Source organism: Grampus griseus, assembly GCF_964374135.1.
Source record: "Grampus griseus genome assembly, chromosome: 7".
In the NCBI taxonomy this organism is placed as follows: domain Eukaryota; kingdom Metazoa; phylum Chordata; class Mammalia; order Artiodactyla; family Delphinidae; genus Grampus; species Grampus griseus.
The window spans coordinates 28,035,498-28,048,800 of NC_139001.1; the positions used below are offsets into that span (position 1 = coordinate 28,035,498).

General features: G+C 42.5%; 2 protein-coding genes across 2 annotated transcripts; both read left to right on the plus strand.

Annotated features, from left to right (window-relative positions):
- Positions 1-1,359: 1,359 nt before the first annotated feature.
- LOC309824773 (gamma-crystallin D) lies at positions 1,360-2,857 on the plus strand (the record flags this gene model as incomplete). The annotated part of the gene is made up of 2 exons (XM_082657935.1): positions 1,360-1,482; positions 2,585-2,857. The coding sequence occupies 2 exons, from the start codon at positions 1,360-1,362 to the stop codon at positions 2,855-2,857; spliced, it is 396 nt and encodes a 131-aa protein (XP_082514061.1).
- A 7,513-nt stretch (positions 2,858-10,370) lies between these two features.
- On the plus strand, positions 10,371-12,862 carry LOC309825415 (gamma-crystallin F; the record flags this gene model as incomplete). The annotated part of the gene is made up of 3 exons (XM_082658954.1): positions 10,371-10,474; positions 10,555-10,797; positions 12,590-12,862. Exons 1-3 carry the CDS (start codon positions 10,466-10,468, stop codon positions 12,860-12,862), a joined length of 525 nt encoding a protein of 174 aa, XP_082515080.1. The 5' UTR covers positions 10,371-10,465.
- Between the last annotated feature and the right edge of the window lie 441 nt (positions 12,863-13,303).

Genomic DNA, 13,303 nt, shown 5'->3' on the forward strand with positions numbered 1-13,303 from the left:
AATGAGTCAACATAGGACTGTGACTAATTCTTTGAACATCAAAGAGGCTAAAGGCATAGGTCATCTTCCCCTCCAGCGCTCTTTCCAGTCCATCAGACTATCCTCTTCCAGGCTGATAAATATTTTCTAAAGCCTTCCTAGAGTCCAACCTTCTAGATGTTTATTCCTCCCTCTCGCTACACCATTCCAGCTATAGCTCCTCTTTGTGTTCGTGCAATTAATTTCCTCTAAGTCAAAAGCTTTGTGTACTCTTGTTCCCCATAGAACAAACGTGTATCTAGATCCTACCAGAAATGGGTTTCTTAGGAATTTGGTTTTCTTTTATAAATAACCTAAGAGGTAATCTGATTTTGTATTTTAAAAGCATTACTTTTTCTTATTTCCTTAAGCTTTTAGAAATTTCCCTTTTCGTTCTTCTTTCTGAGATTAATCATCTTAAAACTATTCTCCCTTTTGAATTACAAGTAACCAAGATAAAACCTCCAATCTTCAGTCTACTTCCACATATGACTGCAACAAAATCAGACCAAATAATAAAGATCTGCATTTGCTGTTTTTGTTTTTTTTTACCACACTGAAAGTTTGAAATTTTGTGAACCTTCTTGGTAAAACATTCCAATTTCTTGCACCCTTTAATGAGGAAGCTCTCTTAAAAGACTAATTTGAAATTTTCAGTATTCAGTGCAGGTCATTTCCTTCTTATTAACCTTCGTATTCAATATTATGGCACATACTTCGTACAGGTCAGTTTATATTTGCCGTATTAAGACTCTGACTTTTTTGCTCCACCGCTTTTTGTTTTGTTTTGTTTTTCCCCAACCCATACAAATAAAAGAGTGGACTATATATGAAATGGCTGAAGTTCTACTTCTATTATTAAATAGACAATGTCCCAAATTACTTTTTTTTTTTTTTCTCCAAACTGTCTCAATAGCATCAGCTAGTGATAGAAACTCCAGAGAGAATGGGACCAAAACCCACAATGAGCCCCATGGATTCTGACAGCAAAGAGAAAAAAGAGTACACGAAAATCCCCTCCTCACCCGGGGGCCCCTTTTGTGTCGTTCCTGCCAACGCAGCAGCCCTCCTGCTATATAGACCCGCGCGCCCGCCCCACCGCACTGAACTCGCATCCCCGCATCCAGCAGCCATGGGGAAGGTGAGCCCCACGCCGGCGGAAGGGGCCCGCAGCCGGGCTGGAGCCCAGGCCTCTGAGCCCTGTCCTTCCCTTCCCTGCAGATCACCTTCTACGAGGACCGGGGCTTCCAGGGCCGCCACTACGAGTGCAGCAGCGACCACGCCAACCTGCAGCCTTACTTGGGCCGCTGCAACTCAGTGCGTGTGGACAGCGGCAGCTGGATGATCTATGAGCAGCCCAACTACCTGGGCTGCCAGTACTTCCTGCGGCGCGGCGACTACCCCGACTACCAGCAGTGGATGGGCCTCAACGACTCCGTCCGCTCCTGCCGCCTCATCCCCCACGTAAGTCCAGTTCCATATCATTCTGGTTCACTTTGGACCCAGAATGGATAGTTTCAAGCAAAGGTTAAACATTTGGAGTAGTGATCATTTAGAATAATTGAGAGTTTGGGGAAAAGGCAAGCTGTGGTATATTAGTTCAATATAATTTGCCTTGAACAGAAGTAAATTGTTGCCCAGGTACCAGTTAATCAACAAATATTTATTGAGTAAGAATGTATCCGCTGCCCCGGGCATGTATAAAATAGAGGTCCTGACCTGGAATCATTTACGATGGAGTTGTAGAAAAAACACTAATATCCAACAGAAAAATAATTAGGTGCTAGTGAGTTTCTGAGCTGACAGGAGTTGAAAAGGAAAATTTTACAAGGGTTCATTCTTGTAAGACTCTTTCCCCTTTTTGCCTCCCAATTGCATGTTTTGGTTTTCCCCACCTGTACAAATAAAAGTACTTTTTCTCAGTAGAGAGCAATGCAGAGATTTTATACACAGGCTACAAATAATTCATATGTGTCTTAAAACACTAAGTTTTTTAAAAATTAGCCCTTGGGCTTACTCATTTTTCTTTCCCATTTTTCCTCATTCTATTCATAAATTACTAAATGAAAATCAAGTATGTAACTGAGAGATTTCAGATGTTTCACTTTGCTTTCCACAGAAACAAAAGCATCTAAGCCCTTGGTGATTTTTCCAAGATTTATTTTAAACTCAATGTAGAGTAATTCATTTCATAAACTGACTTTACTGTTCAAAGACACATGCTTGAAAATTTAAAATAATTCTTCAAAATGGCAAAAATAGTCATAAGCTGTTAAGGATTTGGGTTTCTCTATGGTACAGTGTCCTGAGCGTGATTAACAGTTCATCCTGGGAAATATTTGAATATATTAAAGAGTGAGATTTCCTTCTTAATTTTTAGTCACACTTTATGATCTTGGAAAGGTACTGAATCTCCACCTTTGGAAAACAAAGATTCAGAAATAATTCATTTTTACCATATATTTGAAAATGGCTTGAGCTGGTCCTCACCAAACTGAATGGTATGAATGTGTTGGAATCATTTCATGGTTTGCTTTTCTCCTCTTTCCACCTCCGGATGGGCCAGGCTGGCTCTCACAGGATCAGACTTTATGAGAGGGAAGATTACAGAGGCCAGATGATAGAGATCACTGAGGACTGCTCCTCTCTTCAGGACCGCTTCCACTTCAATGAGATTTACTCTCTCAATGTGCTGGAGGGCTCCTGGGTCCTCTATGAGTTGCCCAGCTACCGGGGAAGGCAGTATCTGCTGAGGCCGGGGGACCACAGGCGCTACCATGACTGGGGGGCTGTGAATGCTAAAGTGGGCTCCTTGAGGAGAGTCATAGATTTCTACTGAAATACGTGCATCATTTCTCAATCTGGAAAGTAATAAAATATTTTCTGTTTTCCTGGCAATGGTTTGCTTGTGTTTTTCCTTTTGTCCTACATTTATTATTTTATTTATACACTCACACACACACACACGCACATACATACAAGATGCACGTGGAAATCAAGGTGTATGATCTACGGGTAACAAAGAAAATTCTCACAATAGAACTATGCTTTCAAATGAAGCAGAGCTTTACAGTTTACAAAACACTTCATAATACATTATCTTACTTGATTCTCTGGCCTTTAAACACGTTGCTTCTTCAAACCAGATAGTGAGATATCTCTTCAGTTTTTCTTTGAGGAGTGAGGATCTGAAAGCTGAGGTTCAGAGATAGCGTGACCCACTTCTTAAATCAGGGATTCTGAAGCTGGCTACAATGGGCTTCAGAAGATTTTTTAATTCCCTAAATTGTATGCAAAATTGAGTTCACAAATCTCTGGAAGGCGGACTCTTTTTTTTTTTTTCTCCTTTCATTATTTTGCCTTTTTTTTTTTTTTCTTTCCCGTTTGATTTTGATGCTGAACTGGTCTCATGACACTCTCTGGACATTGAAACATTCAGTGGAGGAATGCTGATGGGGAGAGAGGAGATGGTTCTGGAAAAATTTTTGCCTTCCTAATGAAAGGGAGCAGCTGCCCTGGTGCCACAATTCCCTCTTATTTCAGACATTTACACTCAAGAGCTGACAAGTACAAGGGAAATGTCACAGTTTCAGAAATGCTGGCCTTGATGTGGTCAAGCCCCTGAATCAATGTTTATTAGTCAGGGCTCTCCAGAGAAACAGAACCCATAGGATCTATATAGATATAGATGAGGAGATTTATTATAGGAATTGGCTCATGTGATTATAGAAATTGAGAAGTCCCATTATCTGCAAGCTAGAGAATCAGGAAAGCTGGTGGAATAAATCAGTCTGAGTCCAGAGGCCTGAGAGCCAGGAATGCTGATGTCTGAGGGCAGAAGGAAGAGGGAGTTCATCCTTCCTTCTCCTTTTTGTTCTATTCAGGCCCTCAGCAGATTGGATGGTCTTCTCTACTCAGTATACTGACCCAAATCCTAATCTCTCCCGGAAATACCCTCCCAGACACACCTAGAAATAATGTTTTACCAGCTATCTGGGCGTCCCTTAGCCCAGTCAAGCTGACATAAAATTAACCATCACACAATGCCAGCAACACTTTACCTTGAGACTTCTTGTAATGGGAGTAAAATAAACCCACATTTGATTACAGCACCACCATTGGGTGTTCTTTTATTTGTAGTTCAATACACATGTCTAGCTGACACAGAGCAAATGTGACTTTTTCCGAGGTGACTGTTTAGAACTTTATTCAGAGTCTCAAAGAAATTCCTAATGGAAAATCCCCCCCGCCAAGAAGAAGGAAGAGAGGGAGGGAGGGAGGAAAGCAAGTCACTGCAGCACAACGAAGTAATGTGGTGTTTAACATATTTCAGACCTGGAGGTCATCTAACCTAGATCACTCATTTTATGTAAGGTAAACTAAGGTTCAATTCTAATTTCAAACAGTTAATAATAGAAGTGGCATCAGAATTCAGAACTCACAGCTCAGAAAATCAGTGCTTTTCCATTGTGGAATCAGGAAGATGCTTGTCAAAATAACGACAGCACCAGCTTACAGATTCTTACCATGAGGTAAGCAACCAACCAACAAGGAACTGAATTAAATATATAGGATAATCCAAAGCTGCATTCTCTGTCCATATAAATGCACACATGATACACACACAGTAATATATATTTATATAACTGTATACATACACTCTCCATATGTGTGTATATCTGTGTGTGTTAGTATATTGCCTGTGTAAGGTTATAGGGAAGTATAACACTATATTCACTTACATTAGTTCTTCTACTGCTTGTTTTCTTACTTGCACCCTCATTGCTAGAATCTTAGAAAGGAGTGGCGACTACGTTTGTACTCAAAGACTGATCTGATCAAGTCAGTTCCCTGATTAAAAACCTTTGATATTGCTCCACTGACCACAGGGAAAAATTCTACCTTTTTCAAGAAACTGGCCCCAGCCTACCTACTTCCTCTCTTATTACCCGACCCCAGTTGTCCTTTACTCCATGTCATCCAAGTCATCCAATCACGTTAAGTCATCCAATCACATCCAATCTCATCCAAGTCATCCAATCACATCCAATCTCTGAGTTTGCTCACATCTTTTCCTCACCCGGATTACTTTTCCCCACCTTCTACCCAGTAAGCTACTCATCTCCAAAGCTTGATCAGAATTCACCCCAATCCCTTGGCCAAAAATGGATCTGAATCAGTTAGCATACATTAGACATTAGCCAAAACACCATAGCAATGGATAAACAATGTGGAAATCTATTAACTCACATGATAGGAAGTCCTAGGGTAGCACGGAATTTAGGAATGGTTAGTTCAGCAGCTCAACAATATCGTCAGGGCTCCAAGTTTTGTCCATCTCCCACCATATCATCAACCTGAAGCTGGTGTCCCTGGAAACCATAGCTGCTAGCTGCAAGCAGGGCAATACACAAGGAAGGTTGGGTGAAGGAAATCAACCAACAAGCTTTGCCTACAGCACAACTGTGCCCAGAGCACTAATTCCCAAGATTAAAGAGGACCTTGAAATATTATCAGTTCTTGAATGTAAGCTTTGGTGGTGTAAGATAGTCAGAATGGAATGAATAAAGGGAGAAAGAGGAAGAAAGCCCAAGAAGGGAAATGTAAAAAAAATTTTAAGACATTAATTATATTAATTATTCCCTTCTTATAAAGTAAGAGGACTATAAGTAAGTTAAAATAAACTCTGTTTTAAATGCTTTTTAATTCCCTTTCAACCACTAGGAGTTATCCGATTTTAATGTTTTCTTACAACCACAATAGATTTTGTGTGTGTGTGTGCTGCACTGTGCGGCTTGTGAGATCTTACTTCCCCAACCAGGGATTGAACCTGGGCTCTTGGCAGTGAGAGCGTGGAGTCCTAACCCACAGTAGCATTATTGAAATCAAGAAATTAATATTGAAAAAATTCATATTGATTCCCTTCTTTTCTTGTTGCTCATGGAAGATGCTTTAAATTGTAGTAAAATATACATAACATAAAATTTACCATTATAACCATTTTAATGTACAATTAATTTTAATGTACCATTACATTTAATGTACCATTTTAATGTACAATTCAGTGGCATAAAGCACATTCACATCATTGTGCAACCACCAGCACTATTCATCTTCAGAAATTTTTCATCATCCCAAACTGAAACTCTGTACTCATTAAACAATAACTGCCCATTCCCAGCTTCCCCCAACCCCTAGTAACCACCCTTCTACTTTCTTTCTTTATAAATCTGACTATTCTAGGTATCTCAAATGCATTGAATCATATAATATTTGTCCTGTGTCTGGCTCATTTCACTTAGCATAGTGTTTTCAAGGTTTGTTCACGTTGTGGCATTTATCAAAATTTCATTCCTTTTTAATGCTGATTAATATTCCATTCTATGCATATACCACATTTTGTGTACCCATCCGTTCTTAAATGGGCATTTGAATTGTTTCTTCCTTTTGGGTGTAATAAAGAATGCTGCTATGATCATTGGGGTACAAAGAGCTGTTCAAGTCCCTGCTACCAATTCTTTCGGGTATATGCCTAGAAGTGGAATTGCTAAATCATATGGTAATTTGATGTTTAATCTTTAAGGAACTACCATACAGTCTTCCACAGTGGCTGTACCAATTTACATGCTCATCAGCAATGCACAAGCTTTCCAATTTCTCCACATCCTCTCTAAGACTTGTTGTTTTCTGTTTTGATTTTGCTTTTTATACTAGCTATCCTAATGGATGTGGAGTAGTATCTCATTGTAGTTTTGATTGCATATCCCTAATGATTAGTGATGTTGAGCATCTTTCCATGTGCTTATTGGCCATTGTATTATTTTCTTTGGAGAAGTGTCTATTCAAGCCTTGTTTTTCAATTGGGTTTTTTTTTTTTGGAGGTGGGTGTTTTATTGTTGTTGAGTTACAGCAGTTCTTTATACATTTTGAATATCAATCCTTTATCATATATGATTTGCAAATACTTTCTCACATCCTATTGGTGTCCTCTTCACTCTGTTGATAGTCTCCTTTGATGCACAAAAGTTTTCATTTCGATGAACTCCAATTTATCTATTGCCTATGCTTTGGTGTTATATCCAAGAAATCACTGCCAATTCTAATCTCATGAAGATTTTCCTCTACGTTTTCTTCTAAGAGTTTTATAGTTTTAGTTCTTTAACCCATTTTGAGTCAGTTTTTGTATGTGGTGTAAGGTAAGGGTCCAACATCATTCTTCTGCATGTGGATATCCAGTTTTCCCAGTACCATTGTTGAAAAGACTGTCTTTTCTCCATTGAATGGTCTTGACAACCTTCTCAAAAATCATTTGACCATATGTGTAAGGGTTTGTGTCTGTGTTCTCTATTCTATTCCATTTGTCTGTATGTCTATTTTTATGCCAGTACCACACTGTTTTGATTACTGTAAATTTTGTAGTAAGTTTTGAAATGAGAAAGTGTGAGTTCTCCAGCTTTGTTCTTCTTTTTCAAGATTGTTTTGGGGGAGTCCACTGGTGGTCTAGTGGTTAGGCTTCAGCGCTTTCACTGTGGTGGTCCGGGTTCAATCCCTGGTCCAGGAAATGAGATCCTGCAAACCTCTCGGTGAGGCCAAAATTAAATAAATAAATAAAAATTAAAAATGGCTTCACACACACACAAATAGATTGTTTGAGGTATTTGGGATCCTTTGAGATTCTATATAAATTTTAGAGTGGGTTTTTCTACTGCCACAGAAAATAACATTAGAATTTTATGGGGATTGCATTATATCTGTAGACCACTTTGGGAAGTATTCATATCTGAACAATATTAAATCTTCCAATCCATGAACACAAGATGTTTTTCCATTTATTTATATCTTCTTTTCTTTTTTTTGTTGTTTTTTTTTTTGTTTTTTGTTTTTTGGCGGTACGTGGGCCTCTCACTGTTGTGGCCTCTCCCGTTGCGGAGCACAGGCTACGGACGCACAGGCTCAGCGGCCACGGCTCACGGGCCCAGCCGCTCCGCGGCATGTGGGATCTTCCCGGACCCGGGCACGAACCCGTGTCCCCCGCATCGGCAGGCAGACTCTCAACCACTGCGTCACTAGGGAAGCCCCTATATCTTCTTTTCTTCAGCAATGTTTTGTAGTTTTCAGTGTATAATATACTCATGTTTAAATTTTAACATATGGTGAGCATTTTCCATATCATTAAATAAATTCTTTGAGAACATGATTTTTGGTAGCTGTGTAGCATCTCATCAAAGAGATGTTCTGTAACTTACCTAATTAATGCCTTATGTGGACATTTTATTTGTATCTAATTTTTTATATTATAAACAGTGGTCTGATAAAATGCCACTGTGCATAATATTTTCATGTACCTTTAGCTATTTCCTTTGGACAAATTCTTAGAAATGAAAGTATTAGATCAAAGAAATGAAAATTAAGAAGGTTTTTTTTGCAGGGGAGGAATGAGGTGTCTTTTTTATTGTGACAAAAAACACATAACAGGGCTTCCCTGATGGCGCAGTGGCTGAGAGTCCGCCTGCCGATGCGGGGGACGCGGGTTTGTGCCCCGGTCCGGGAAGATCCCGCATGCCGCGGAGCAGCTGGGCCCGTGGGCCGTGGCCGCTGGGCCTGCGCATCCGGGGCCTGTGCTCCGCAGCGGGAGAGGCCGCAGCAGTGAGAGGCCCACGTACCACAAAACAAAACAAAACAAACAAAAAAACCCACATAACATTAAATTTACCATCTTAACCATTTTTTTAACCACAGTACAGTAGTGTTAACTACATGGATGTCCTTGTGCAAAGATCTCTAGAACTTTTTCATCTTGCAGAACTGAAAGGAGGTTTTAAAATATTCATCCACAGTGATCTTTTTTTTTTTTTTTTTTTTTGCATTACGCGGGCCTCTCACTGCTGTGGCCTCTCCCGTTGAGGAGCACAGGCTCCGGACGCGCAGGCCCAGCGGCCATGGCTCACGGGTCCAGCCGCTCCGCGGCACGTGGGATCCTCCCAGACCGGGGCACGAACCCGCGTCCCCTGCATCGGCAGGCGGACTCCCAACCACTGCGCCACCAGGGAAGCCCCACAGTGATCTTTAAAATACGGTACTATGGTTTGAATTTTTTCCTCCTTTCTACTTCTCTGTAGTTTCCAATTTTCTATAAAATTAGAATTTTTAAAAGAAAAAATGTGAATCAGGCTTATTAAATTTATGTGTTTCAAATAAAATTGTTCAGGGCAAACAATTTATTAGCATTAGACTTAAATAGCAAGAATCCACACTAAGGAATGAGACAGGTGTATCACGGTTACATCTGTTTGAGGACCAGCTCCTTCTAAAGCAGTGGTTTGCAGCCAGGGTTGATTTCACTCCCCCAGGGGACATTTGGCAATGTCTGGAAATATTTTTTGGTTGTCACAACCTTGAGAGTAATGCAAATAGTATGAGGTTGTGAAATCCTGTTCTAAAGAGTGGAGCCCCAGAAGCTGCTGGGGGGATGGGGGGTGGGTGGTAAGGAAGGAAGACTCTAGCGCCTGGAACCAGAGCATTAACTAGGGAGCAACCAGGCTTGTTCAGGGCTGGGGAAGGTACAGAAAGCAGAATCTTCCCAAGATTGTAGGATTTTAAATCTGTTACATTTGCATGTTAACTTGAATTTTCAGCAGCTAGAACTAATTAACTTTAGCACCTGGTTTGCAAAATTATTGGTTAAATAAAAAGTTACAGTGTGAGTAATAACCACCCGTTAGTCCCCTCATGAACTCCAAAGTTGCGGGCTTCCTGCTGGTGGGCCGGAGGCAGCAGCTGAGTCTGGAGGCGGCCCTGGTCCAGTCTCCAGGGAGCAGAGCCGAGCCAGGTGCTTAAAGAGGGTTTCCTCGGAGTCCAACCCCCATCACCTTTCCTCCGGTGTGTTGTCTGCTGCACCCGCTCATCAGCGGGGAGGCTGGTAGGAGGTTCTCTTAGAGAAGAATCCCATCCTCCTTCAAACATCCTGCGGAGAAGGCAGGTGCATCCCACGTCCCACATCCTCACACCAAGGAAACGCTCTCTCATCTAAACGCCTCCCGCTGGAGCCCATCCTGACCTCTGACCCGGTCACTACCCGGTGTTGTTCCTCAAAAAGAGATCATTTCGAAATTCAAAAAGGTTAAAAAATGTTTCATTACAAGCATTAACCCCGTTAGGCACTTTTGCTCGCTTCCAATCTCCTGAATAGGCTTCATTTAAAGGCCCCAGAGGCACCAAGTGACAGTTTTACGCGGGTCATCAGTTCGAAAGCTCTGGAGAGTCTAAGAGAAAACATACAATAAGTCCCCCGTCCACCCCCGCCGTCATTATATAGAAGAGAGAGAGGAAATCCTCCTCACGCGGGGGCCCCTTTTGTGTCGTTCCTGCCAACGCAGCAGCCCTCCTGCTATATAGACCCGCGCGCTCGCCCCACCGCACTGAACTCGCATCCCCGCATCCAGCAGCCATGGGGAAGGTGAGCCCCGCGCCGGCGGGAGGGGCCCGCAGCCGGGCTGGAGCCCAGGCCTCTGAGCCCTGTCCTTCCCTTCCCTGCAGATCACCTTCTACGAGGACCGGGGCTTCCAGGGCCGCCACTACGAGTGCAGCAGCGACCACTCCAACCTGCAGCCCTGCTTCGGCCGCTGCAACTCCATCCGGGTGGACAGTGGCTGTTGGATGCTCTACGAGCAGCCCGACTACCAGGGCCACCAGTACTTCCTGCGGCGCGGCGACTACCCTGACTACCAGCAGTGGATGGGCCTCAACGACTCCGTCCGCTCCTGCCGCCTCATCCCCCACGTGAGTCCGGTTCCCCTCGGCCTGCCGTGCCCTCGGGTCACACCAGTGCTCCAGACACAGTGGTCAGGCTGCAGGACGGTGGCCTTCTTTTGCTGGCTCTAACCGGGTTCTCTTTCCCTTTATTAATGTCTTTAAGGTTTCTTTCCACCGAAAAATTGAGTGATGCAATGCTCTTAATTGAAATTGTATTCTCCTTTGCTAAAATTAAGCTCACCTCTACTGGACAAAAGTGGTGCACGGCATTAGTTTAGAGTGTCTGTGCCACCGCTGAGGAATAAGCAATAGGTGAACTCCTCACACCCAGGTGCCCTTAGGCTAGTTACTGGGCTACTTCTCTACTTCCTCATCTGTAAAGCGGGGTTAATAAGGGCAGTTGGTTCATCGAGCTGTGATGAGGTCAAAAGGAGATTGCCCAGCACCTGGCAAACTAACCCCTCCTCCAAATATTAACCATTATGAATATCAAGGGTCCCTCAAGTTCTGTTTTTTGATTAGGCAAAACAAATAACCAACAATGTGATTCTAGTAGCACCTGCAAAGCCCACTGCTACCCAAGTAAAGCCTGAGCAGCCTGGAATTCTACAGTTAGGGAGGCTTTTATTTGCCTATGACAGAGTCCTATGGAAAATGTACCACTCTGGGGAAATTTGAAATCCCCTCAGAGGGTTGAAAGCCTTGATAGGACCCAGACTGGCATTAGGAGCCTGGAAATCTGGACTTTTACTTTCCAGCCCTGACCCTTTGATTACAGCCTGAAAGCTCTAGTCATTAGTTTCACTTAAAAGAAGAAAAGACTAAGAATGGTTGCTCCACGTGTGTCAGGCTGTTGTGAAGATCAAATTAGACAACGCACACGTGAGTCTTTTGCAAACCATGGAAGATACCTTATTAGCAGTTTTTTATACCTCAGAATGAACTGCTTATGAGAACATTTCCTAATGAGGATTTAATGGTGGAAGAAGGAAGAAGGAATTGAGTGGGTACCTGCTGCGAAGGAACAAGCAGATAAAAGAACAAGTGCTCAGGAAGAGACAGACAGGATTTGCCCAGGACTGACAGCCTGCCCTTACATTTTTCTAAAGGTTTTATAATCTATTGATCTAGACAGGCCTCCTTCATGATCTTGAGCTTCTATTTTTATTAATTACCTAAAAGTGTTTTGCCAGACCATATATTAGAGGTGAGAACTGAAACCTAATCGTTACGATGGCTCTTGCTTCTCGGGATTTTAGAATAGCAGGACTCAAAGCAGAAAGGAAGGGATTAAGGAGTTGCCTGGGCTGGACTGCCACCTCCTGTGCTTCACTTTGGGGAAAGCAATTCGACTTCCTCTCTTCCCAGCCTCTTCTAATGCTATCGAGATTGAAAATAATGCCTTTTGCCAGGGATATATTTGTCTTTTTATTTTAATATCTAATTATTTTTATATCCTCCAAGGAGAGCTCCAGACCACTGTTTAAGTCTATAAAGGAGAGAGCAAAAATTATATATAAAAATTGTCACTTAAGAATGGTACTAAGTAGGTACTAAATATGATTCGTGTAGGTTGTGGCCCTAGAAAACTATGGAGCACCATAAATGTCTTGATCTGTGTGAATGGCCCCCTCTTCAGTTTTGCAGTGTGCAATCTACCCAACTATACCCAATGGCCCTGGTGTTGGTTGTCTTTTTAATTTGTCATCTTTGATATAGAAAAGATTTTTAAAAATGCCCATTCCCCCAGCAGTGTGAGTGATTGGTTGCTAAAGGCTAGGTTTTCTGACCCTTCCCATCTGCTGATTGCTGAACCCAGACCAGCTCCCACCGGCTGAGGATGTACGAGCGAGAGGACTACCGAGGCCAGATGGCGGAGCTCACGGAAGACTGCTCCTCGCTCCGCGACCGCTTCCACTTCAATGAGATCCGCTCCCTTCACGTGCTGGAGGGCTGGTGGGTCCTCTATGAGATGCCCAACTACCGCGGGCGGCAGTACCTGGTGAGGCCGGGGGACTACAGGCACTACCACGACTGGGGGGCCCTGGATGCCAGAGTGGGCTCCCTGAGGAGGGCCGTGGATTTCTACTGAAATACTTTTACTCTACTGTTTTCTCCATCTGGAAGCTAATAAAATATTTCCTGTGTGTCTCCTGCAGTTACGTAGCTTTCTTTTCCTTTCAGATTCCTTGGAAAGAAAGGCTCAGCAAAAATAAAGCTGGGGATAACGTGGCTTTTCTTACATGTATCAGCGGAAAGGGTAGTGTGGGGAAGCAGTTAAGAGGACAGGCTCTGGAGCCAGAATGCCTGGGTCCACATCCACTTACTAGCTATAGGCAATGGAGCAAGTTAGCACTTTTAACATTTTTGTGTCTCAGTTTTCTAATTTGTAAAAAAAGGGGGTAATAATACTTTTCTCTTCATAGAAGTTAAATGTGGCTTAATTAAGTTAAGAGCCATAATTCTCTTACAAGGATGCCAGGCACAAAGCAACTGATATATAATAAGAACTTACAACGTAAGTGTTCCTTAG